General features: G+C 46.4%; 1 protein-coding gene across 3 annotated transcripts in view; it reads left to right on the top strand.

Moving 5' to 3' along the window:
* Positions 1–26720, top strand: part of LOC105692249 (TWiK family of potassium channels protein 18) — a 168427-nt gene that overhangs the window by 44316 nt on the left and 97391 nt on the right. For 2 of the 3 annotated variants that reach the window (XM_048649280.1, XM_048649279.1), the window contains exons 4-8: positions 1806–1962; positions 2178–2259; positions 3155–3306; positions 4417–4601; positions 6862–7020. In XM_048649280.1, coding sequence (XP_048505237.1) covers positions 1806–1962; positions 2178–2259; positions 3155–3306; positions 4417–4601; positions 6862–6968 — 683 coding nt within the window. In that variant the 3' untranslated portion in view covers positions 6969–7020. Of the gene's footprint in view, positions 1–1805; positions 1963–2177; positions 2260–3154; positions 3307–4416; positions 4602–6861; positions 7021–16858; positions 17583–26720 lie in introns of those variants that run through there. The other variant, XM_020856048.3, reaches the window with a different exon arrangement.

The raw sequence follows: 26720 nt of genomic DNA, 5'->3' as shown, positions 1-26720 counted from the left end.
GTTAAGTGACACGCGTTAGCAAATTGAATTAGTTCGGACTCGGAAATTCAAGGTCTAGACTCCGCGCCCCCGAGCGAAAAGATCCCTATCTTTAATATTCTAATCTCCGAACTGATCTCACGCCCGACTCGAGCTTTCTCACCCCCTCCCGCCACGTCCGCAGAAATCTGAACATCACAATTTCGCGTGCACGTTATATACGTCTATCCGAGTATTGATTCCGACCTCTTCTATCGCGGCGCGAAGACGAGAGCGAGATTTCATTTCTTTCGAAGGGTTGCAACGTTCCTTGAAAATAACCACCCCGCTAAACGCGATATCCGCATCCTGCCCTTCGTTACCGGGTAGAACGTTAAAAATTATTCGATATTTCTTTTTTCCATGTACGTATCCTTCATTTTATCTTCACGGATATCGCTGTGAGTGGAAATTGAAACACCCGTTTCTTCTTTCGTTTATGGTAGACGTGTGCGCCGGGCGAGACTGTTACAGGTTATCAAGACGGGATAAGGTCCGCGTAGCGGGGATTTTATCCGGAGGACATCGGGATTAGGGGGAAAAAAAATCGAACGGCGTAAGCTCGCTTCACCCAGCTGTTGGGAAAACTTTCGCACTTCGCGTCTCGTACGTTCCGCGTACAACTTGGCCAACGGGTTGAGTGACAACGGTGCGAAGGGTGAACGCGGTAAACGACGTCGGAAACGAGTCCCGTTACGACGTCGCTTGGAATAGAAAAAATTAGAAAATATACAAAATGGAAAAAAAGAAAAAAACAAAAAAAACACATTTTCGGAAACCAGAGATTTAGGTCTGATCTCGAGCGCTGAAAAACTTCGACACCCCGAAGGTAGTCCCCTATTATCGACGGGGTTTTCTCGGCGAATTTTCTCGGCGGCGGAGGCGGTAATTTATAAGCGGGTAATTTTGCCGGGGGGCATATTTTTTTTTACCGTTCTTCAGTTCTCCGCTCAGGTCTGAGGCTATAATTTTCCTAAGATTTAACACATTCACCGACCTCTCTACCTTTCCGCGGGCTCCGAAACGCGATCCCTGTTGGCGCTCGAACGAACGACCCCCTGTGTTTTTTTTTTTTTTTTTTTTTCAACCCCCGTTCGGTCACCGGTGCACTATATTTTATTTCGTTGTACTTCTCTGGCAGTGATAGATGCTCGCTATATATTTTACAATGAAATATTTCATCGATCCGGATATCGAATGGTACAGCACCTCCTTCGCTGGTAACGCTATTCGCTACGTGACCAATAATTCTACGATTTCGTATCGCGTATCATTTTTGACTAATAGGAGCCGACCGATTTTTGACCTTTATACGTCATCGGAATCGGTGACGTTGTCCGAGGGAAATCAGCGTTGCGACGAAATCTTTGAAATCAACGAACGCATAAGTTTCGGTTGAAAACACCCGTGAAATTATAGGGGTTCTCGAATCGAAACGACCGGATGATGTTTACCCAGCGACGAGTCTGCGGGGTATAGTAGCGCGACTCGGAACAGAATTATTTTCACTATGTACTTTTTGAACATCGCGAGATCCAAAGTAAATCTGGTTGCTTCATTTTGAAATAATGTTTGAAGTTGGTCGTATAGGTATCTATCTATATATATATATATATATATATATATATATATAGATAGATAGAAGTACAACGATAATTAATATACGTCTTCGGAGTACAGAGGTTAAATATTTAACGTGAAATACGAGCCTCGTCCAGAGCCGGCAATAACCTCGTTGGTTTAGTCAAAATTCCGGCTCAACTCGCGTCTTATCCTCTTTGTTTCAGGTTACGGAAATATTTCGCCGAGGACCGAATGGGGAAAAGTGGCGACGATAATCTACGCCATAGCAGGGATGCCCTTGTTCCTTCTCTACCTGAGCAACATCGGCGATATCCTGGCGAGGAGCTTCAAATGGACGTACGCGAGGTGTTGCCTGTGCAGGTAACACGGCCGTACCTAATTTTTTTTCCCTCCTCGTAAATCCGAACGCCCGCGAAACCGCGGAGGGAGGGCGGCGTACGTCGCCGGTGAATTTCTCGCCGGATCCCCCCTTCCGCGTCTGAGAAAATCCCGTTGATCCCGAGGGAGCGGGAATTACGAATTTCTATCTTGTCCGGTGCAATTCTACTCGGTTGATGAGTTTCTTCTTATCGTAGATGTCGAAGGAAGCCCCGTCGGTCGGAACCACCGCCGCCTCGGACGAACGTCGTTCCCGTCGTCGCAAGAGACCAATGGCAGGTACGTACGTCGGACCTCTATCGCGGCGAGGCCATCGCCCGGATGGAATTTCATAAAACGTTTCCTCAACGACGAGATAAGCTTAACCCGCACACGGGATACGTGCTCCTCTGCCCCGAGATCCCGAGGAGATTCCCCCGGAGTAACGATATTAACTTTTTCAAGTCATTAACGACTCCGCTTTTCTACCGCGATTGTTAATCATCGACATACGTCGCTACTCCGTTTTCTCGAGGCGCCTAGGGGCTTCCGCAGCCTTGATCGATTTTTTTCCCCTTTCCCCCCCTTCCCCCCCTATTGTTTCCGTATACCCGGGATCAACCGGATCAGAGGATCGCTGGCGTTGCGACGATTGCTAATGAGCAAGATCTTGATTCTACGGTACAGGCGGTGAACTCTTGCTTTGAATTGGACAAACCGACGTTTCAAGAGTCGAGAGAGAGAGGGAGTGAGAGAGAGAGAGAGTCGGATGCCAAAGGATTGTTCTAGCGCTGATTGCATCGGGCCTTGTATATAACATGGCATACACTGCAGCATCTGGGAAAAGCTCTACAGACAGGTTGCAAGGTGGATTAGGTTTGCCGATAGATTGCCTGCTTACTTGTACGTGGTACGGCCTCTCCACCGAACACATCACCCATTACAATCAATAAAGTTGGAATTTACTTTCCAACGGAAACTCCGTTGCTTCGCTATATCTGCGTCCGGAGCAAAGAAAATTGAGCGGAATTTCTCCACACGCTGTTCGAAGATCAAAGGCCGTTGGAAATTAGAAAAGAATCATAATAATAATGATAACAATACTGATAACAACAACAACGATCATGGGAAGAAGCGACCCAGTTCGTTCTTATTCATTTTCCGTTACAAGTTTATCGTCGTCTCGTTTCCGCAGATGGTCAAGATCCACGGCGGTGTGCTGGAAACGTCGAGCGTCGATCAAGAGAGTTCGGGTGATGACGGGGAGAGCGAGGACGACAGTGAGAGTAGCTACGATCCGCAGCACGTGACGGTACCGCTGACCTTATGTCTCGCCATTATGGTCGGGTAAGTCCTCAACTCGTCTCCGAACTTGCGGTCCCCTCGCGACGCGCTGTGAGACAAAATATGACCGAATACCAGCGTGTAAGATACGAAATTCTCGCGATTCCGAGCAGTTTTTATCAGAGATCGTCTCGCCCGTTGTGATATTTATTCACATCCAGAAGTAACGACGTACGACAGACGCGTCAACGGCACCACATCCATTTCAATTATTGGGGTACGCGAGAGACTTTTCCCTACATTTCGGATGATCCAACCAAAACACTTTAACTCGGTCCCTAGCCGTGCCGCCGATATCCAGCTGCCATCCGTCACCGTTAATCACTACGGCAACGTCATCGTATTAAATGTAAATACATAATCGATCAAATTCCATTGGTATTTGTACGACGTATCATACCGTACGCGCGCGTTTGTTGGAAATTTCTGATCACGTAATGAGTTTAGTTTGTTTTTTTTTGTTTTCGTTTTTTTGTTCACCACGGTAGTCGCAGAGCATGGAAATAAGTGCGCCGATAGCAATTTGGCTGCATGAATTTATTAAAAGTCACGTCGTGGTAACCCCTTCAATTCGTCCTCCAGGATCCCATCTTAGCACCGTAAAAATAAGGGGTTGAGTACGGGGCGCACATCCCTGAAAAGAAAGTTGGGCATTATTGATAAGCGTTCATTGAAGCACGTCTTGCTTCTTTTTTTTTTTTACCTCCGACTCTAAAGAGCAGACACGAATATACCGTGAAATTGAGGTACAAAGGAGATCTCTTTACGAGGAAATACACGTGTACTCGCCGGTAAGGTCGGCAACGTCGTCAAATAGTCGATTATCAGAGTCACGCATCGGAGTCGTAGGATTTCGCGCGGATGCCTCCTCTCGGTTGCTTTCCGAGGGAAATAATTTATTTAAAATTTCACGACGCTATTAAGTCCGCGACGTAGCCGGAACGCCCGTAAATTAGATTGTACAATTAATGGGATCATTCCGTGTTATAGGAAAAATCCGACAATAGTTTTATTAGAGAAACGTGACTTGGTAATTTCTCGACGAGGGATATATGACACGTCCTCTTAATCTCGATGACCTCGTACTCTTGGTAACCCCGATTTTCTTTAAAGGTACGTGTGCGCCGGAGCTCTGCTGTTCGCGGTATGGGAAGACTGGGACTTCCTGGAGGGCTCGTACTTTTGCTTCATATCGCTAAGCACCATTGGTTTCGGGGATTACGTACCCAGCGATCAAATATATTCGAAGGAGGGTGTCGAGTTCTCATTCGTCTTCTGTTCCATGTATCTCATGCTTGGTGAGTTGTTTCAATTGTTTTCACCTTAAAACAAATTATGCGATATCGAGAGACGCATGGAAAATGATCGTCATTGAAATCATGTGGCATCCGTCGTCGCGATCGAGCGTTTTTTTTTCTTCTTCTTCTCCCCCCCTTCGAAACACGTGTGACAAAGATCCCTGCAGTGTACGTTCTTTCAATTTAAAAACCCCTCGCCATTCATCCTGAATTTCAACAGTCAATTTCCTCAATTTCTTTTCGGATAATAACAACGAGTAAATATTAATGCCGGGCCAATCGAATATCGCCAATGATTTATTCACCGCTTCTACATCCCAAGCAAACGTAAAAAATCTGCTTTATCTATAACATTTTGATTACATTATTTATGATGTATATACATGAATTAAATATCCCCCAACGTTTTTATTATAATAATGTTTTATTACGCCGTACGGAGGGAGTCGGAGTGAAATTATACCGTTCTTGTAACGGAAGAATTTATTCCCCTCCGATTGCGATAGCCCGCGCGATAGGGGGTAGGTAGTCCGTCGAAAAATCAAATCGTAGATTTTCGCGCGCCGCGCGTCTCTTTTGTCGCTAGTGAAATCGTAGCGGGGGCACGGAGTTGCCAAATTTGAAATCCGCGTGGCTCATTGATTTTACGGGAGAGATGAGAGGGGCGGAAAACGCGGGGGGGTGGTGGTGGTGGTGGTTTGGATGGATCATCGGACGACCCGAACAGTCCGGTCGCGGCGCATTATTGCCCGACAAGAATTCACGTGAATTGACAAAGCGGGGCGAACGCGCGGACGGACGCCGATCCCCTTATTTATTCCCCCTGCCCCCGTTCGCCCCCTGTAGTTTCATTTTTATTTTCGCGTCTATTTTTATTCTCATTCTTATATCGGCGTAGCTCCTCGGCCCCGGAGCACTTGAACGAGAATTTCGCCAAGACTCCGAGGCCGGCCGAGTCGGAACTTCGAGCTGCGACAAGTCCCACGGAAAATAAGATTTGTATTAAGAAGTTCAGCTCGGATTAAGAACTTTTCTCAGCGTTGACAGTCGGAGTTTTATGACGAATGTTTTATCCCTCTTTTCGTTCGTTCGTTCGTTCGTTCGTTCCCCGGCTCCGTCCTTATTTCCTCAACTTCGTCCGTCTCTTGACTTTAATTTCTTTTTCAACGACAGGAGAGTCTGGATATGCACTCACAGAGTTTGAGTTACTCCTAATGCAGCGATGCAGATCCCCGCGACCGCCTCTCCTCCTCCTCCTCCGATTCCATTCGAAACTTTATCGCGGTTATGGAGTCTATTATCAAACGACCGGGAAAATTAAAACAAATTTCATTGACCGCGAACGATAAATCCGGTCGCGTTCGGGTACGACGATCACTCATTCTCACCGCTAAAACAAACTGTTTCTCCCATCGCTCGTTATATCACGTCGATCAACTTTACACCCGTTAGAACGAAACGTATGCACGCGGACCGCGCTGCATCGGAAACTCGTGTACCCGTGTTTGTTCGCAATTAATATGAGAGCTTTGTTCGTACACCTGTGTACCCGGCTGGGTCGGTACCGATCATTTTTAAAGCCGATCGACTCGCGCCAAGAATCTTTCGGCGAACCCGTCCGCGCCGGAGACTTGTTTGTTTTCCAGACGGAGATGAAGACTGATAGCGGAAACTGGAACGGAGGTGGCATTTCAATGAGCTTCGCGAAGAAAGTTCGATGCGTTGCCTTTTTTTAACCTCCCCCTCACGAACGAAGGCGTACAATGTCGTCATTTTTTATGACTAATTCTCTCGATATTCGACAAGTCATATAGATATTCGGGGATACGTTCGCTCGGGTTTTACGGAATTTCAAATCCATCGCTCCTCTCGCGGTTTTTCGCCGACTGAACATCTTCCAAAGATTTCCTCTCCTCTGAACTTTGAATATGTATCCGCGGACGAGAGCTAACGCACTCCTACCCCAAGTACGTACGTACGTACATACAGGTATACCGGATATATCCCGTAATTATGTATCCCACAGCGAAATTATTTTTGCGGCCAGTTTTTATTCAAAAATTGAGCTCGTTATTCGTCGAATTCTGCCTAGCGAATCTGCGAGAAGAAAAAAACCGAAAAAAAATGGGAGCTCATCCGACGATGATGCTTGTTAAGGAGATTCGGTTTGATCGTATATGATATGATATTATTCGCACGACGCGTCGTCGCCGGATTCTAATTGCGTATATCCTTTAATTTTTTTCTCGGTATGCTTCAGGTATGGCCATGATCGCGATGTGCTTCAACTTGATGCAAGAGGAGGTGATAGCGAAAATGCGCACGCTGGCTCGCACCGTGAGACACATATTCAGGTGCGATAGGTGACACGGTGCAGATCAGACACTCGAAGAAAATTGTCAACCCTCGCCAAAAGCACGTGAGTAACCAAGTCACGTACGAAGTAACTTACAATTTCTCAACCCTCGGCGGTGTCGTTCCGCGAAAACCTTTAATTACGAGAAGGAGTTCTATCTTCTCCGCTTCCTCTAGCTACTCTATTTTGATTTTTTGATTTCTCTTTGCGATCCTTCTCATCTCGCTTCCCTCGCATCGTCCTACTTATACTATGTACAGTTATATCGGCCGGGTTCTCGCTCACTCTCGGCGTGCGCGCAAAGCCTGAAGTAAATATTTGCGATGATAACGATGGAAAGTAGCCGTGAAACGGAAGTAATGGGTAAATTTTCTCATTTCAAACTTTTGCCGCTCGCGGATCGGTCGTCCGCGTGCAAGCAGAAACACGGTGGGACGGCCAACAGTTGCAAAAGACCAAAAAGGAATCGAGTCTTTGCTCTTTTACTTTTTGTTTGTACTCCCCCCTCGCCCCCCCCCCCCCCCCCACCCCGTGAAAAGCTAAGAGTTCCGAAAACAAGAGAGAACTGCTCTCTCGATCGACGTCGCTTGCCCAAATTTACAATAATCGAGGTGGACGCTCGTATCTTAAAAACGTCCTTAAACGTCCAGAAGAAAGAAAGCGAAGGAAATAAAGTTTGACGATACGGACGTACGTACGTAACGGGACCGGGGGAATCTCGCTCCTGCGGAGGAACGCGCGAAAACAGATGACGATCGGATACAGTCGAGCGTAAAATTGACCCGTCCACGAACGAGGCGAACTTCCCTCAAACAGGGGTGTAGTTCAGGCGACGACTGTACTACGTGCGGAGGGGTTCGAACGGGGAATCCCCCGCGTCGGGGACGCGGACTCGGACTCGAGAGTTTCGACGCGACGTTACGATGTTGCGACTCCGGGGGGGCGAGGTGAGGCGAGGCAGCCGGAGTCCTTGGGACGTTGGAACGGGAACGGGGAAAGCATTGATCCCTCGCTTTATCGGCGAATGTTGTCGATATTCCCACCACGGGGTTCTCGGCGACGGCGTCACTTCCTCTTCCTCTTCCTCTTCCTCCGTTTCAGTAGTCTCCCCGGTTTCCTCTACCCCGACCCCGACCCACCCCCCCTCTCCTCGCTTCTTATTTCTTCGATTTATTTTTTCTTTCGACCCCCCCGACTCCCCCCCGCTCCCTACTTCTGCCGTCCTGGTTCCGTTCGGACGCAACGAATCACGACGACGCCTGTTGCTAGAGAAAATACAAGCTCGACTTAGCGAGTGGCGGGTGGTCGCGTTTCGAGCGCGACTGGATGGATGGGTGGTGGTACGTAGCATCGGAACACCACCTCGCGTCGCGAAGGAATCGAGGATCCTCGACGGCACCGCGAGGACGAAAGGGGGTCCAACTTCGGTACGTCTATCACTTCTCCCTGATCCCTCGACACGTCTTATCGCCGGTGTGAAACTTTTCCGTCAAACCGTGGCTCGATTTTTCCCGCACACAGCGCGGCCGCGCTCACGAGTATAACGTCGGGCCGCGGACGTCGCGGATTAACGTCCCTCGCCGAATTTTAATCTCCGTCGGGAGGGCGCGGGACGGACGACTTTTCGAAAGGTCGGATCATCTCGGCTCTACGGTAGGATCGAGTTTAACGCCACCATTTTCTCTCTACGTTTCCGCCGCTCGGTGTCACCCCTTCGTTACTTCGTGCCAATCGTACTTCCGTTGTTTGAACGGCCGGTTTCGCCGCGACCTCAGCCCCGGATTTCGTCCAAGGAAACCTGCACAGCTCCTCGCGATCCTGCCCTTGGAGATAAGAAGGAGGACGAGGACGTTCTAGGGATATTGCGAGCGCGTTTAGCCGTTGAGACCGGTGAATCGTTATTGCGCGAGATCATTGTCAGTTTCGCTGGCGAATCTCAACTCGCAAGGTCATCGTCGAGCGACTACCTACCGGTAATACGGAGTTGATAACGTCAGCGAAATGAATTTATCGTACCGTATTTGTTACTCGGAAGGCGGCGGCGTGTACTTGAGCTTTATACCCACCGCTTTAGGGAGTTAAGAAGCGTCGGGGGAGTAGCGAGTGAACTTGGAAATTCGAGGAATATACCGTCGCGTTATTCAAAGTATTCATGCAAATGGTGATTCCATATGAATACATGTTAATTCAACATTTAAGGAAATATAGGTTCAGCTCCCGCCCTACTTACTCCGAACACACAGTACCTACGCTCCATCCCTCGTACGATATACGTACATACCTTCCCACTCGAATTGACTCGAGAATCGTTGACTAGAAACACCGAGGAAAAAAAAAACCGTATCGATGAAAAGATTTCGTCCGTCTACCCGCACCGAATTGTCGTATTCACCTTTGAATACCACCGCGGTTTCGACGAACCTCATTCGCCATGTTTCAACCGAAAGAGATAATTAAAATTTCTCGGAGCAACCGAAGACTCCTTCCTCCTCTTATTCTACGCCGTCGACTCGATTCCCAAATCACATCGCGGATCAAAATTTATTCACATTATTTTCGAGCTCATTTCCTGCGGAGATCGATCGCCGCGTTCATGGGACGAATCCTTCAATGTCCGAGCGCAAGTTCGCGCATTACGGTCTCGAGCGGCACGTGGTCGGACGCGGCCGAAGGTTAGCGATAGTCAGAATTCACTGAACCCCTAATGAAATCGCGTTGAAAGCTCTCGACCAGCGGAGCCCCGGTTCGATGATCTTTCGCGGCGGGCGAGCGCTGTCTGGGTGATATTGCGACGGTGACGTTGCACCGGGGGGTGAACTCGGGCGAACGGCGAGTAGAGGCGTAAAGGGGGTTGGGGACCCGGTCGTCGGAGGTCGGCGTTAGTCGCGGTGTCGCGTAGACGCGGTGTTACTGGCTGGTGGTAGCGGCAGCGGTCGGAATACTTTAAAAGTTGTTCGGTAGTTGTTTTCTTGTTGGCCTCAAAACCTCCGTGGTTCCTGGCACGTCGCTGCCGCGAGAAAACTCGGGTCTGCCGGCTGCCTTCGGAATCCTAGACACTGAAAAAGTATTCGCAATCCTAGCGACTCTCTTGGTTTTTGTTGCGTCGAACGTTGATCGATAATCTCCCAAGTTTCGCGCAACCTTAAAATTCCAAACTTACTCCGCAACAAAAAACCTTTTAGCGCGCTTCCCTATGTGTGCATTGTTTATGCCTCTTTCGCTTTGTACACCTGCCAACGTTTCCCCGAATCGTTCGACTATACCGGCAAAAAAGACGGAGTTACGTCCGCTTCGTTCGTTGGCTCCGTTAACGAACTCACGACGCTCAATTATCTCCGAACGTTGACCGTCGATAGCCACGAAATTGACTAGGCAAATGTAACCGGTGGTCTTCGTCGGAGGCGATCGTAGCGATTCTGTGAAACGAAATTTTTGGTGGAACGATGAGACGGGAAAAGATGTGCATCGTCCGGTGTCATTTCGACACTCGAAGATAATTTGCCCAGCTTCGGAGGTCCGATATCGAGTGTCGGCGTAAACAATCCGAAATCCGAAACTCATTGGTAATTTTCTCCGCGCACGCCTGCACTCCGCCCCGTACCGTTACGATCATCGGCATATCTTATACGCGATGGCTTCGCGCTAATTAACCCGATACACCGTCTGAGAGGCTCAGACTACTTCACCCGATATTATATCCATAGCCCAGGAACTTGAGTTTTCGAGACTCTACGTGAATACGGTGGTTGCGAACGGTGAGAAGTGCGCACTTCGATCATCTTCCGCGAAAGTAGCAAACACGTGATCGGAATGCTCCTGGTGACAATTAGTCGATTTGAGACACCGGTCAACTCTTCCGACTGTGACGAACTACGAGGTTTTAACTTAAACGGCATAATCCTCGGCTGGAACAGTTTTATATCTTCCGAAAGTCGGGAGCGTTGCCTGACCTGAGCAGTAGGCCGGTCCGGTCCGGTCCAGACCGACGATGCTCGTTAAATTCCCTGGTCATTGCGAACGTCCGTGCCGAGGACTGCGGTATTTAAACTACGGGATTAGACGAACATTTACGAGTTTTTAAACCCAGGGCTTTATCCCTCGACTCGAACGCCGGGGCTTTGCTACGAAAGTCGAAAGATTTCGGCTCGATTTAAAAATCGCTAGACCGAATTAATTTTCCAACGACTCGACAACGACCAATTTTATGGATAAAACATCGTTCCATCGACGTCCTTCATTTTCGAGTAAAAAAGTATCCGATCTTCGCAATTCGTTTCATCGTCGCGCGCGCAAGTTATGCGATTTTCAGATGGGACGAAAATTTCGCGCGTTCAGCGAAGCTCGCGTAAAACAAGTCGCCGGAAGATGCAGCGTGCAACGCGAATAGGTCGCGGGGGCCGTAGATAGTAACCACGAGGAATGCAATATCGTCAGCTATTTCGAGTAGCGGCCCAACGTCTCTCCCGTTGTGTATTCAAAGCGAACAAAAGGATATCCGCGTGCGTTCTCTCACTGCATCACTCGCACCTCACATCACGCGGAGACATCGATCGCGACAGTTCGGAACAGTCGGAGTCAAACCTGAATCACCGTCCGGCTTCCTTTCTTTCAGTTTTCTCGCGTTCGCGTTATCTGCTGACCCGATTCCCCCCCCCCCCCCCCCCCCACGAATTCTTGAAATATGAAGAAGTCCCACGGTCATCCGGCGAAACTCCGCTTCGCGTACACTTCGTCGCGGTCTACGCCAATATGAAACTGTGAGATGGAAAATCTTGTGCAAGCTGTAGGTCGATTATTATTTACTTAAGACGAACGTCATCGTAAGCGAGGTATACCCTCAGATTTGGCTCGCGAAGCGTAATATGACTCGCGGTTAATAATGAGCCGGGAATTGATATATATATCGGTTTACTTTGCCGCGCTTTGACTTGGCTCGGTTCGATTTGGCGAACTCCTCCGACCCGAAATCTGTTGGAAATCAGGCTTCCGTGGCGAGGCAACGTCCCCGCCGTGCCGGCGATCAGGCGCTGCACTATTCGTCGTGATTTCGAATAAAGAGCGGAGAAGATGTAGCGAAACAAAAAAGTAGGTACAACTCCGAGCCGGTTTTGAGGGGGATGATTTTAGCAGCCGTAATCGTTCGTGTCCCCGTTGAGACGCGGTTCTCGTAAGCCGGGTTCCATCGGGTTTACCGAGGTTCGAACCTGCGGGAATATAAGTGCAACGCGCACCTCCGGATATTGGATATGCGGGCGCTCTGGCGCTGTAACGTTAACTTTTAATACAAGACACGAGCGTCTGATCTGACCTGCCTGAATCGCGTTTGATGGGGCCACGTCGCCTGCATTACTTCCACATCGAAGCGGTGTGTTTCTGGTCCGATATCCAGCCGTCGCCGTAACTCACTCGTCGAGCACCAGCCCCCCGAATCTCATGGCATCGATTATACTAGCTGATCCATTTTTAATACGAAAACCCGCAGATCCCGCGTAGCGGAGACACCCGGGGTTACGTAATATCCAGAAATTACCGTACAATTAACGTTCGTTACGCTTCGCTTCCGGATTCTTTGAGGGATTATTTTTCGATGCTATTGTTCACTTTTCGGTTAGGTTACGATTATTGCGGGTCGAGTTTGGATTGATACGATTTGAGAAGCCTTTGCTTTATTAATTATATCGAAAAAGAAATTTCTAAAAGAGAGAGAGATACATGAAAAAGTTGATGGAAAAACGAGTACTTAACTTTGTTTGAATCCGATTAATGAAAATCGATTCGAACAAATTCAACGGTATCCTCGCGGTTTTGAAAAGCAATTTTACAATTACGGAACCTCAATCAATGCAAAACTATACGCTTGTGCGATGAACAACTGATAGAATGGGAATTAAAAAAAAATTTCATTGATAAATTAGAATACGGGTATACGCTCGAGTATACCTGAATTTACAAAAAACGGAATACCCGCGGCGAACCGTAGAGGAAATTCCGAATATCGCGGAGAATTTTTTCGAACGCGGGGAATATATTTTTAATTGCTGCTTGAAATCGCACGCGACCCGATCGGCAATTGCGTTATTCGGGTCAATAATCAGCCGCGCTGAAACCCTGCATATATTTTTTTTTTTTTTTGTTGCCTCTTTAAACCCGAATTCGTAGGGGAAAACTTTCAAGAAACCCGTCGTCGCGTTAGCGATACATTCCGCGTGCGAGTTGTTCGCATTCGATATTTCCATCGCTCCACGGATCAGATTCAGCTAATCTTCAGGATCGCGAGATAACACGTTCGCCGTTTTACGCAGGAAAATCTAGGGGCACGATCCGTATCGATGCAGGTAATGCGTGACCGTAACGCAAACTAGATCCGTTTTCGTTTGAAAATACCACGTTCCGGTCCGCAGCGCGCCGCGGTCCACGCCGATAAACAGGAATACAAAAATTGTTCCCCTTATTTTTTTTTTTTCACGGCGCTTATTCGTTTTTTTTCTCGCGAAGCTTTTCCGGGTACGACACTCGACCGCTGCGGAATAATTTTGCGCCTTTGCCTTGTTCTGAAACTTTTGCACAATTCGCATCGCTATGTCCTCTTTAAGCGAAATATCAGCTTTTCAGAGCGGCAAGTGAAATAAAGTGAAGATGTGCAGAGCGAGTATATCGGTGGGTAGGTATAACGTTGTGGATATATATATATATACACGTATATAACGGTACGTGATAAAATTGCAGCCGAACAAAGTTTTGGAAAAGACGATAAAAATTTCGAAGCATGGTGAATCGTAAACGGAGTATAGAGTTGTCTTCAAATTTTATTCGCCAAAGAAACTGAAACTCCGCTTCGGTCGTCCCGTAATTCCTAAACAATTGAGACCCGCCTGCATATCCCCAGAGAGAGTGGAGTGGCGACGGTGGTTTTACGCTTTAAAAGTCTACCTCGTCCCGCGGGGTTGAATGACGGCTACTGTACTTGTAAGATGAATAGTGCATGTTCCGGCTTTCGTGACGCACTTGAACCGCTGTCCCAAACAATCGCTCTCTCTCTCTCTCTCTCTCTGTCTCTCTCTCCCTCTCTTTCGTACTCCTTTAAGCCCCGGCTCAAGGACACTCCCTCGGGGGTTAAAAAACAATAAAGGGCTCGAGCGTGTCGTGAATAACTGATGGCGGATGCGAGCGTGTGTCCGGTTCCTTCGACTTTCGACGCACGCGGATACCTCTCGTTTCTAATTATTAGAGAGGCGGTTAACATGCCCGAATCAAAAAAGAAAAAGAAAACTACGATCTCAAGGTCGAGACACGAGGACCACCCCCTGTGTCTCGGGAGAACGTTCGAACGATCGGTAACAGCGGGGAGGGGGGGGAATTTCATTCGGAGGGGACTCGTAAGGCGTTTACGTAACTGCGCTACCTAAATATTCGCGTCGCATATAATGTGTCTGGACGCGAGGCGTGTATTCGTATATTTGTATTAACATATCTTATCCTTAGCCGGCGACACATCGCTTTTGCAAATCTTGCGTTTAGAATAAATCGTATTTTGCCGGGGGGGGGGGTAAAAAAAGCCCCGTTGAAGTACGCCATCAATTTTAGGAGCCGAGACCAGACGGACGGTTAGAGGGCAAAGATCGTACAGACTCTTGCCGCACGCCAGTCCCTCAGACGGACTAGCTGCCGACCGCTACTGATCCTCCGTCTCCCCGTCGCGAAATATACCGACGAATTAAACTGTCGACATTACGTGCTTTTCAACTGGAGACTTATATCGGTCGCAGGGTACCTCGAGATATGTACATCGATCGCGGAAAATTTAAAACGCGACTGTTTTGCGAACAGTATCTTGGATCGGTTTACGGAGAAACTGCGGAGTGAGAGTGAGTTGGAGATGAGCGAGAAACTCTATGAGCGATTCGCAAACGATCGAGGGTCGAGAGCGATCGAGAAATATGGGGTGCGCGCTGATCGAGGAAGAATTCGCAATAACCGAATTTTCTTTTATACAATGATGTGAACGAGGCCGGTGCGAATTTTCTTCCCAACCGCGACATTTTCAGCGCTACTACTGCGGTATAATTTTATGCAAGTTATTGAAGTTCCGAAAATTGACGTGGAACTGGTTTGTCTCCCGATTTTCGAAAATCATTGGTAACCTTACAAACGTCGAAATATCGATCGACAAAAACCGTGCGGAATTTCGTGCGATTAATTTCCGCGTGGTTACAATTCCTAAATTCCCGGTTATTTAGCGAAGCTGTCCGTGCGGATGAACTGATTTTCAGCAAAGAGTAAATGATATGAGTTAAAGCTGCATGACGTTTGATGTATTGACAAGGGAAATTATCGAACGTTGCCATGGTGCGGATATAGACGAGTAGGATAATTGGTATATTCCAGTAGGACGTTCGCCGGAGGTTTTCGAAGGATATGTATAATTTTTTTTTCTTTCTCCTCGTCCGCGTCGCGTATAAACGGAAGCGAGCCAACGGTTCGACGTGGCTAGCAAATACCCCCTCGCCTTTGGCGCGGTGGATCAAACTTTTAAACCATCGCAGGTGTAATACAAACAGAAATTCAGTCGGACGAGTTCGATACGCAGACGATGTTGGCGTTCGACTGACACTATTTTCCCCGAAGGACTTTTCCGCGACGACGTACGCGCGGACGTACGGACCTACGTACGTATATGGGTATATGTACTCGCGCGTAAATCGGGGAAAACCGTATACACACATCATCATCTATCTCACAGGTATATTTGCTCCGCCGCATATTCCTGGGCGGGCGTACATCTATATTTCCTCGACGCGTGTTCCTCTCAAAGCGCGTATAATCACGATCCGCTCAAGAGAACGCACAGATGTGTTTGCGCGGGAATTGAAAAAAAAATAAATAAATAAATAAATAAATAAAAGACGAATCCGCGCGCAGCGGCCATCGGCGATTGATTAATATACGGGTATTTGTACACGCGTAGCACGTACGTATACCTACCCCTCGTATCAAAGGGAAAACAATTTTTGCAACTGATCAAGTCGAAGACCGCACACGGAATCCGCGTCGCGACGCGCACCGAAAAATCTATTACTCAAAAATCTGGACATTTTGGACGCTGTAAATGTTGAAATGGTCGACCTCATTTTCGAAGCTTCTAGTAAATTTTGTGAAAAATTTAACCGATCAACAAAGTTGCACCAGACGCGTACAAAATTTTCATACGATTTTATTGCCGCTAAAAAATGCGCCAACTGCACCGCAGATATTTTTTTTTCAAATTTTTCGTAACGGTACCTCGTTTGGGCTGCGGTGGGACGGACGGCTGGTGGCGTATAAAAATTGACGTAGAAAGAAAAAAAAAAAAACAATGATCAACTTTTCTCGCGGTGCGTTTCATCGGACCGCTACGCGGGCGCAGCTGGAGAGCGAAATGACAATGGTGTAAGATTCGCGCACCGGGTTGAACCTGACCTTGGCGATCGCGGGAATTTGATAGATTTCTCGAGGATAAGCGAGAGATCGATTGCCCCGTGGAGCCCAACTCCACCTTTTTACTTTCCAGGGGTTCTACGTATTCCGAAGAGCGGAGTAAAAAGTGAGGAACCGTGGCCCGCGGGATAAAGGCTTCCTGAGGGAAACCATTAAACGGTAAAACGCGATTGGGAAGTGAAAAAATGTGAAATTTTAGCAAGGGCAAAAGCTGCGAGAGCTTTTACGTGAGTCACCGCGTGCCTGGTGTATACGCCGTATATACACACACATATATCGTACCTTCATCTTTCGCTCCCGCAGTCTCGCTCCGGGGTGGTTGCCGAAAGCATGCGCGTTGCCGACCGGGGTGCGCAGTGGCGTCGCGACGCCGCTCCGGGGGTGGGGGTTATCGTAGGGGTAAAAAGTCTAGTCTAGTCGGGGCTGTTCTCCCAAAAGCACAGGCGTAACGCCATCGTCGGCCGGTGACGAAAATCTTCGCTGCCCTCGCTCACGAGTCGCGAAACGGGAGAAATTCGACAGGAAAATTTCCTCGCAATTTTCACATCAGCGAGACTCGTGGGACATTCCGCCGCAGCGATCGTTCGCCCCTTTTTTACTCGATATCGCGCGTACCAGTTGCGATTCGAAGTGCGGGATTATCGGGACTGCCGAATCAACCGGAATCTAACGCGGTCAAACTCTATCGCTAAGTTAGTCCAGCGCCAGCGAGGTCTGATTTTCTTAGCGTTGAAGAAAAAAAAACAAAAAAAACTAAATACATGGATCGAGAAGGTAGAGGTCCTGTGTAAGGATTACCTAGTTTACAAATCAGTGCGTGCTACATATGTGTGTTGATATTTAAATTTAAACCGTGTCGGGGTCGTCGATTGTATACGTGAAAAATTGAATAATAATAAAAAAAAAAAACAAATCGGTTCTCAACCATGGAGTTACATCGGTCGTTGCATTTAAATTTTTGAGAGCATGATCCGATAGAGTTTTTGAATGAAAAGTTGATGATCTAGTGCGGGCGTTCCATCGGATCGTACCCAAGTTAATTAATCTTGTTGTTGGTGACCACGCAGAGGTGATTACGAAAAGCGATCTATACGATCAAAACTTGGAAATACCTGGAGGAGATCGGTAGCGACCAGTTCCTCGTCACTGTGGTAGGTACGATTAATCAATCGAAATTTATTCGAACGATCGCTTTCCTTCGACACCCCTGCCCTTCGGAAATCCCCCGAACGGCCCAACTTTCGGCAATTTTTCGACGCGTTCGACGAATTTGACAAAAATTGAATCGAAAAAAAGTAAAGTCTCGTCCGCGTACGCGTAAGGTGTGTACGTTCGATAGACGAGGACGCAGAATTGAAAATTCGAACCGTTGGTAGCAATTCACGGTATACGATCGCAAGATTTGATTTATCAAACTTGACGGCCGTGGCATTGGAATCACCCGACGATAATTATTCGACGAACGGGCGTATCATCGTCGTTATATCATGCGGCATCGCTCGTCGTAGCGATCGTTAATTTATACCGACGAATTACCGCTGTAATCGGTCGATGCTATTCCGCTGCTCGTACGCCGATTGATCTAATTTAATGAGATACAAGTATATTCCGCGGCGTCGGCGATATATAATACGCTTTAAAGCGATCGTTCTCGTCGGGGACGATTCGCGGTGGTAATTGACCGTACGATATCTCGCGGTTTTCCCCGATGGAACCGCTTATCCCCCCCCCCGGTCTCGGGCGTTAAAAATGTATCAATTGCCGCGTTATGGTGCGGGTTACGCTCCGCTTTGAATCATTGACGAGGTAGCGAGGTATTAGCGCACCGCTTAGAAGTCTTCTCGGCGAGTCAGAAGCGGGTCTCGAGACTCGAGTTGGTTTCCTAATATCAACGAAGAGAAGGAGATTACGTGCCTTGGAAAAATCAAGCCGACAAAGCCCCCCCGAACCACCGAAAAATACATAACAAGGCCACTCCCATTTTTGGCTTCGTCGTTAAACCCTCCCGAACGTCGTCTATTTCGCTTCCGTATATAATTGAGAGCTCGCAGCAGCGTCTTACCCTTGATAATTTCAGTCGGAGGGAATCGCGGACGTCTTTTTTGAATGGCGAGATTTTTCGACGACCCGAACCGAGGACGGTCGCTAATTGCGACGGTTCCGTGGCTCGATCCGTTCGAACGCAGATTAGCAGGGCCGTCGATTCAATTTTACGGATCCTACGGCTGATCTTCAAGCCTGTTATTAAGAGTTGCGTAATTCGAACGTTGTCGCTTCGCGCTCGATTTCAAAGCTCACAAAAGCTGTACGGGTCTCGGCGTCATCCGCTCGGCTCCGTCGCCGCACTCGCCCCTGCTGGTAGTTCGCTCGCCGGTCTCGATGTGCCATCGAGCAAAAGGCCGCATAATGCCACCCGTACCGCCGCTGGATGAAAGTAACCTCCGCCCCTACTTTATTCCGACTCTCGTCACGCGCGCTCTCTCACAATCGGACCACCCGTACGACGAAAATTCGGAGTCGCTTTTCCACCGTTCATGAGAAATACGTCGAATCTACCCCGAAAATATTACGGGGTTACGAGCATCCGTGGACGTGTCAAAGCTCATAGTTTCCGATGAAAGTATTCGATTCACGGTTATTATTACCGCGTAACGTGGCGTCGAACTAAAATGCGCGCGGACGCAGGCTGTGGAAATCGGTGGGTGCTCCGAGCGCTTGGGATCGGAGCTATTCCGATTGGATTAAAATTTTAATTGCGCGTCGGAGAGACGTAGGGTTCGTTGATAACGGACGGTCGGAACTGTGGGAGTACGTTGAGAGAGCGATCGAATCGTCAAGATTTTTATGAGGCGTGGCAATCGATCGATGGGTAGCGTTCGGGTTCAACGTTTTCCGGAAGGGTCACTCGAATACTTCCTCCGAACAAACGGAGTCCGGCCAGTTCTCGCCGGATATGACTTTTCAGTTATTCTCGGCGTGCTGTAAATCGAAAACAATGCAACGCTCCGCGGATATCGAACGACGTGATTCTCTGTTATGAAAAAACCAATCGCATGACTATGAACAATATTCGTAAGAGGAGCAACTTTTCGTTTTCTATTTTAACTAACTAACGACGTGTGCTGCGATCTTCCGATTGATCTAGAGTCGAACCGTTGCACTCGTGATTCGCCGAGCTTTTCACTTCCTAATTTTCGCAACCGGTGTCGTTGAAACCATCAGATCCGTCAGGGGTGATTGAATTGTCGAGCCGTTTGTGAAGGATAGTGACTTTCGGTCATAGTCAGGTTTGATTCAGATTTTCGCGAGTTGAAGGTTACGAAGTAGGAAGACTATGATGAAGCCAATTTGAGTCGTCGAGGGAAATAACCGCATTCGATTCGAATCTTGCTCCCTTATTCTTATTCTTATATTCCCCAGCTGAGAAACATCGGTCTTTTCTGTCCCTCCGTGGCTGACATTTGGTTTTTTTTTCGCCTTTTTTATTATTTTATTTTTATTTTTATTTTCCTTGCTTCTCTTTTGCAGTCCGACGAATACACGGACAGCCAGGGGCCTCTTATTTTTATTTCAGACCTCTTCGGTCTCCTCTTCCTTTTTTTTTCTATCAGCTTTGTTTCTCCATTCTTCGTTCAGTCACTTTTGCCCATTCTGAGCATCGTCTCACGTTCCCCACGGGCGGGAGCTCTAGACGCCTGGCTTATTTTATATATTCCTTTGTGACATAAGCTCATTTTTTAGGAGGTTGTATTTTTCTGGGCCGCCGGTCGAAATCCACTTTGCGAAAATCAACTTTTGAAAAATACCAGACCGTTCGGCAATCAATTGATCCGTGCACGACGGAAACCACTTTGCGGTCACAATTCTTTTCAAACTTTCTCATCCTCCCTTCCCCCCCACCCCCCGACCCCTTCCCGGATTCGGAACTCTTTTATTTCGCTCCAAAACGTACGATGATTACAAGAGATCTTACGACTCGCGGGGAATGTCTTATGTAACGCTGCTGAAATACGTACGTACGTACCTACAACTGCGATTGTGCGTCTTCAATCCAGCGGCTACATACATATAGATATAGTAGCTCCGCCTTCGTCACTATTATTCATGTTGGAAGACGTTTCGGAAATACTAGGAACCTCCGTTTCTCATGAATCTCAACTCTGAAAGATGCGTGTGGATTCATACGGAGAACGATCTTGCACACTGCGAAACAAGAGTCCCAAGAACAACGATCGTACCTACAGCGATTGTTCACTAGGGTGGGTTGGAAAAAAAATTTTTTTTTTTATTTTCTTAGCATGGGGGCAGAATTTGTACCTTATAAAAAAAGAATATTTTTCAAATCTGGAACAAATTTTTTACTATATATTTTGAGGTAGCCCACTCGTTTTTTGAATAAATACCTAATCAAGTGGGGTACTTCCAGCAAAAAAAAATTTTCCACCTAATGATTACTCGATCGATTAAATGAGTAGATGATATTGGCTTTCAGATTTGGATTCCTGAGCTGATCATATGTGAAATTACTCTTGAAGAACCAAAAAAAAATTCGAATTCTGAGCAAAAAATAAATCATTGTTTTAATTGAGTTTAATATGCTTTTCTGACGTATTTTGACCTCAGGAATCCAAATCTGAAAGAAAAATTGATCTATCTCTAAAATTGACCGAGTTACCGCCAATTTTCACCTTTTTGGGGTCAAAAATAAAAAATTGATTTTTCTAGTCTATCTTAATGTAATTTGAACTCAGGAATCCGAATCCGAAAGAAAAATTGATCTATCTGCAAAAATGACCGAGTTATCCCCATTTTTTCGCATTTTTTACCATAAAAATAGAGATATCTCGAAGGGAAAAAATCGTAGCTCAATTTGGACAACGGATTCGTGTTCCTGGGGTCAAAATACGTAAGAACAGTGCCATACGATCAATTTTAAAAAATAAAAATTTTTGTCCAAAATTTGAAAAAATCGTAAGGGGTACCCCTTGGAAAAATCTCAAATTTTGACCAAAATTTTTTATTTTTTAAAATCGATCATATGACACTTTTCTTATGTATTTTGACCCCAGGAACACGAATCCGTTGTCCAAATTGAGCTACGATTTTTTTCCTTCGAGATATCTCCATTTTTATGGTAAAAAATGCGAAAAAATGGGGATAACTCGGTCAATTTTTGAGATAGTTCAATTTTTCTCCCAGATTCAGATTTCTGAGCCCAAATTACATCAAGATAGACTGAAAAATCAATTTTTTATTTTTGACCCCAAAAAGGTGAAAATTGGCGATAACTCGGTCAATTTTAGAGATAGATCAATTTTTCTTTCAGATTCGGATTCCTGAGGTCAAAATACGTAAGAAAAGCATATTAAACCCAATTAAAAAAATGGTTCATCTTTTGCTCAAAAATCGAATTGTTTTCTGGTTCTTCAAGAGTAATCTCACATATGATCGGCTCAGGAATCCAAATCTGAAAGCCAAAATCATCTACTCATGCAATCGATCGAGTAATCATTCGGTGGAAAATTTTTTTTTGCTGGAAGTACCCCACTTGATTAATTATTTATTCAAAATATCGAGTAAAGAATTTTTTCCACATTGGAAAAATTTTCTTTTTTCATAAGGTACAAATTCTGCCCCCATGCTAAGAAAATAAAAACAAGAAAATTCTTTCCAACCGACCCTGCTGTTTAATTTGGACAAACATCAAGTTTGGAAGTTTGAGCTTTTTTTTTAAAACTGTTAAGATCGATTCGTTTCGTTCGCTCTACCGTGTACCGAGGAGCCTGATCTTCGTCTTCGTTGATTTCTCACCAAAATGTGCGAGGGTTTCCTTCGATTTAATTTCTTCCACATTTTCTCTGTCCTCTCTATTTTATTTCCGTTTTTCTCGTACAAAAAACGCGGTGAGAACGGACCGAAGTAAGAACAAAACTAAACGATACGGACGAAGCGAAAAAAACGAGTGAGGCGACGACTCTTTTTACCCTCGCTACACGCCTAAAAACGCACCATAAGATAAAATACAAGTGGCGAAAGCACACGGGCACACAGAAAACGAAGGCTAAAAGCCCGGAGCTATAGTTCCTTCAAAGGATGCTTGGCATGCCGCAAAAAAATGTATATATATATATTTACGCCAAAAGTTATGAAATAGTTTTCCGCAGAAGCTCGGTATGGTATACATATAGTTGGGTAGCTGTGTATGGTGGGCGAAGCAAAAATTCTTCGCTCACTGGAAAATACCCCGATCCTCCGGCAACTCAGACTAAAATATATAAAAGGGCGTGTTTTATCAGGTGAAAAATTTTTCGGAATTTTTTTTTTTTTTCTTTCTCTTTCCTTGTTTTTCATTCGAGGATGAAAGATTTCCGACAAAGAGAAAAAAAAATAAAAAAAAATATCAAGGAGAACTTCGCATACTCGGTTCTCGTTTTTTTTTTTTGTCCCGGTAAAAATCTTCGTCAATTTTGTAGAAATATTTTCAACAATTAAAATTACGAAATGCCGGATCGGAATGGTAGTAGCGTATCGCAGAGGATTAATAATTTCCATCGAGATTTTAGTTTCCAATAAACATCAACGATATAGCAGCTGCAGATCGCCCCGGTAATTGACATTTTATACCTCTTTGATAATATTGTTAAATTATAAAATATATGACCGACACTTAATATTATTCCGGCATCGGACGACGATACATTATCTGCTCTGTATATAACGTACGTATACATGTTATTTATGCGTACACTCTAATGAGGAATTATTTGATTAATCGCTTTGCCGGTATGAACATTTTTGCTTCTCATTAACGGAACACTTCGTTTTATCGATATACTGCCCTGTATCTAATTTATTTTTCGAAGTTCTCAAACAATAGTGTACCGTACAGGTTGTGGATCTCAGACAGAAAAGAAAAATGACGACAGCGTAAAAAGAAAGTGTTAAAATAAATGGAAGTACGCGATGGCGAACATTTCTAATCCTTGTATCAACGCATAAGCTGCAGTGTACGCGTTACGAAGGTACCATACCTACGTCATTACGGCAGGAAAAGCTTTCGGTAAAAACATATTCTTCAATTGTTCGAGCTAGTCGAGTCTAGACCGCGGTTCTATAGTGTCGTCTATTGTGATGGAAAATATCGTAATAATTCAAGTGGATATCGTGCGGTAACAAAACTCAAAGTTTTGCCCCGGGCGGGTAATGTTGCGTATAATTTATTCCAACCCGACGGGCATCCTGCGCTTTTTTCACAACACACGTGCGTACGGTAAAAATATTAAAGAATAAAATGAAATAAAAATAATTAGAAAAAAAAGAGCGTCGAGAGAAAAATTTTTTTATTAAACAACGCGTCGCTGGTTACAATTCGCAATCGTACAGCGGCGCGGTTCTCAAATTTGATGCTTGAGATTTTTGGAGCCAAGAAAATCGAGAAATCGACGTACACGTTGCGCCGTCTGCACTACAGTGCGAACAGCAGAGACCTCGAAACCTTGAATCTGTAAGCCCCGGCATTTATAGTTTCATTTCGAGCTCAGTGATAAGCCTGCTTTGAACAGACTCCACGTTCAGCGTACTACAGCGTAGCGTCGCCGTAACGTTTGTAGATTTTTCGGTAGTATGTATGTAGTATCCGGTGCATCTGGTGTGTCGCGGAGGATTTTCCGGTGTTTCACAGACGCGGACCGTACGTGAGTTTTACTTTCATTTCGTTTCGACGTATCAACACCGCGCTTTCGTCGCGAGCTTGCAGTTCGAAATTTAAAGCTCACCAGACAAACGTCTGTTTCCAACGTAAGGGTAAAGTCCGCCCGTCAGAGAGTTTCCCCGATAAAATGTGGACGAAAAAGGGCTCGGGAAGTCTGAGAAAAAAAAATGATAAAAGAAACGCACGTCGTGCGTTTCCTTTCCACCCGTTGAAACCTCCGGCTGTAGCCACGGTATGTAAATGACCGATACCGCGAAGCCACGCCCTCGTCGACACGGTATTGTACATAAGACGTATAAGTGAAATCTTAAGTGAAAAACTTTGGGCAACCTTCTGCTCGTTCTGCGGTAAGTTGGCAGAAAAGTTTTATCGCTGATACAAAGAGTATGTCGCCGGTCCCCGGCAAAGGGTGAAGAGTAGGTTCTGGTACGTGTGCGTATAAAGCCAAGAAGATGGAGGCTGAAAATCAAAGATAAGAAAAAAAAAAAAAAAAGAAAAATTGCCCGACGGAGGGTGGACGATTCGGGATGGCTGGAGGGAAAAAAAGTAACGGCGAAGTAAAACTATGCCCTGATGGGCGAATAAATAAGATACAAGAAGCTGCCGAGGGGGGGGTAAATTCAGTGAAAATGAAAAATGACGGAGTTCGAAATTTCAGTTGAATTTTTCATACCTTGTCTCGTACCGATTCATTTGACTTTTAACCGAGGACCGAACGAAAGAGGAAAATGAAGGGGCGAACGAGCGGCGGTAACACCGTGAAAATTTCCAAGGGGAGAATTATTTCGACTGGGATTCTAATTTAACGCAAGCCTGATTCTCTACTTAATTAAACCTCCTTCACTGTTCGCCTTACGAGCGCCCCGTGCGTAATCGATCGTTCACCGAACTGATGTCAAAGGGACTTTCCGCCTAGCGGATGAATTTGTGAATAATATAATTCCGCGTGAAAATTACGAATGTCCGCGTTCAACGTTTCTCTTCTTTAACGCGAAGAAAATCGCATACGTGTGTCGAGAAACGACGATTTCACTTTCATCCGTCCCACATCTTATTTCATACCGAGTAAAACACGGCGAACACGGCGAGGACAATCGACGAGTTGAACGGGCTTTAGTCGAGCCCCCGTGTGTTAACCGGGTGTAAAATTCAATGCGATATCGGGGATAGCGTGAGTTCGGGTAGATATAGGACGGGAGAGTTCTCGGGGTGTGATTCCGAAGGAAGAGGTAGGTAGGTAGGTAGGTAGGGAGGGAGGGAGGGAGCGAAAATGATAACCCGGAAATATGACGAGGTGCTCGCGGTCGGACTACGTCACCGAAATTTATCCTCCATCCTGACGCACTTCGAAACTATGTTTCGGCAAACTTGAATCGAGTGGTTCACGCGCCATTGTGTCGCCTTACGTCGGATCCGTATCAATTTTCAACTTGCGAGAGGTTCGTCGACGTACGTGGACGCGGAGTGGAGGGAAGGCGGTGCGAACCGGGGTCAGAAATATCTTGGCGTATAAATCTCGAGGGTAATTCGTTAAAACGAAACGGCTACCGAATATAATTTATGCAACTCTGAGTTCGAATACCCTCCGCTGCTCTATTTCCGCTCCGCACTGCAGCTCTTACGTTTTTCCGGTTCTTGAAAGCTCGCCGTATGCGCCACGTATGTATATATACGTGCAGCTCTGTTATATATACATATATACACGTATAGCGTAGAAAACCGAGCAATTAGACTCTACGTTCCCCCCGGCCTCCCCCCCCCCCTGCCACCAGACTTCCATCCAGTACACGGCATCTGTTAGTTCTACCGAAAGCAATATCCGATTAAAATTTAATCATGACGCGTACACCCCTCATCGTCGAACGAGCTCGCGAAGATCGAATGAAGTAATAAAGGAGAATACCGACGAATGACAAAAACCACCCCACTAAGTTCAATTGCGTGTATAATTACGCAGGGAATATTACGTCCCTACGAAAAAAACCAAGCCTACTTCTTGCTTTTTTTTTTTCCAAATTTTTCAAATAAGACGAAATTATCGATTCAAACGACAGTTGATTCGGGTGGCTCCAAAAAACGTTTCGCTTTCAAGTTTTCATTCTGCGCTTCGCGATTCGCTTGAACATGAAATCGAAAATCTAAGTTCGGAGCATCCGCGACCTTGAAAATTTATGGACCCCGCGCTAATTGCGAACCGTAAAACGTCGAAGTCACGTTCCGTTGCGTTGCGAGAACATCCGTGTCGTCCCGGCGGTGAGGGAGACTACAAAGAGGGAGGAATACTTCCGGGAGACTCGCGTACGGGGGGGTGGAAGGTGGAAGAAGGGGGGAGGGTCGGACGTTGCTCGTAGGTATACGAGGTACGGACGTTGCGTCCGGAGGTGTTGGGGTGCCGCGGCAAAGGGTCACAGGGGTGCGGAAGAGTGTTTGCCCAGTCGCGAGCCCTCGACGGGGGGCTTTGAGTGGTCGCGAGACTGGCGCGTCTATACGGAGTCTGAATATGTAAGAGAACGCGCCGCGCCACGTCCCCGACCGTACGAGCTGGATGGGGAAACGGGTAGACGAGAAGAAGGTAATG

This window comes from Athalia rosae, chromosome 2 (assembly GCF_917208135.1).
Source record: "Athalia rosae chromosome 2, iyAthRosa1.1, whole genome shotgun sequence".
Lineage (NCBI taxonomy): Eukaryota > Metazoa > Arthropoda > Insecta > Hymenoptera > Athaliidae > Athalia > Athalia rosae.
This window is presented reverse-complemented; position numbering and strand designations above follow the sequence as displayed.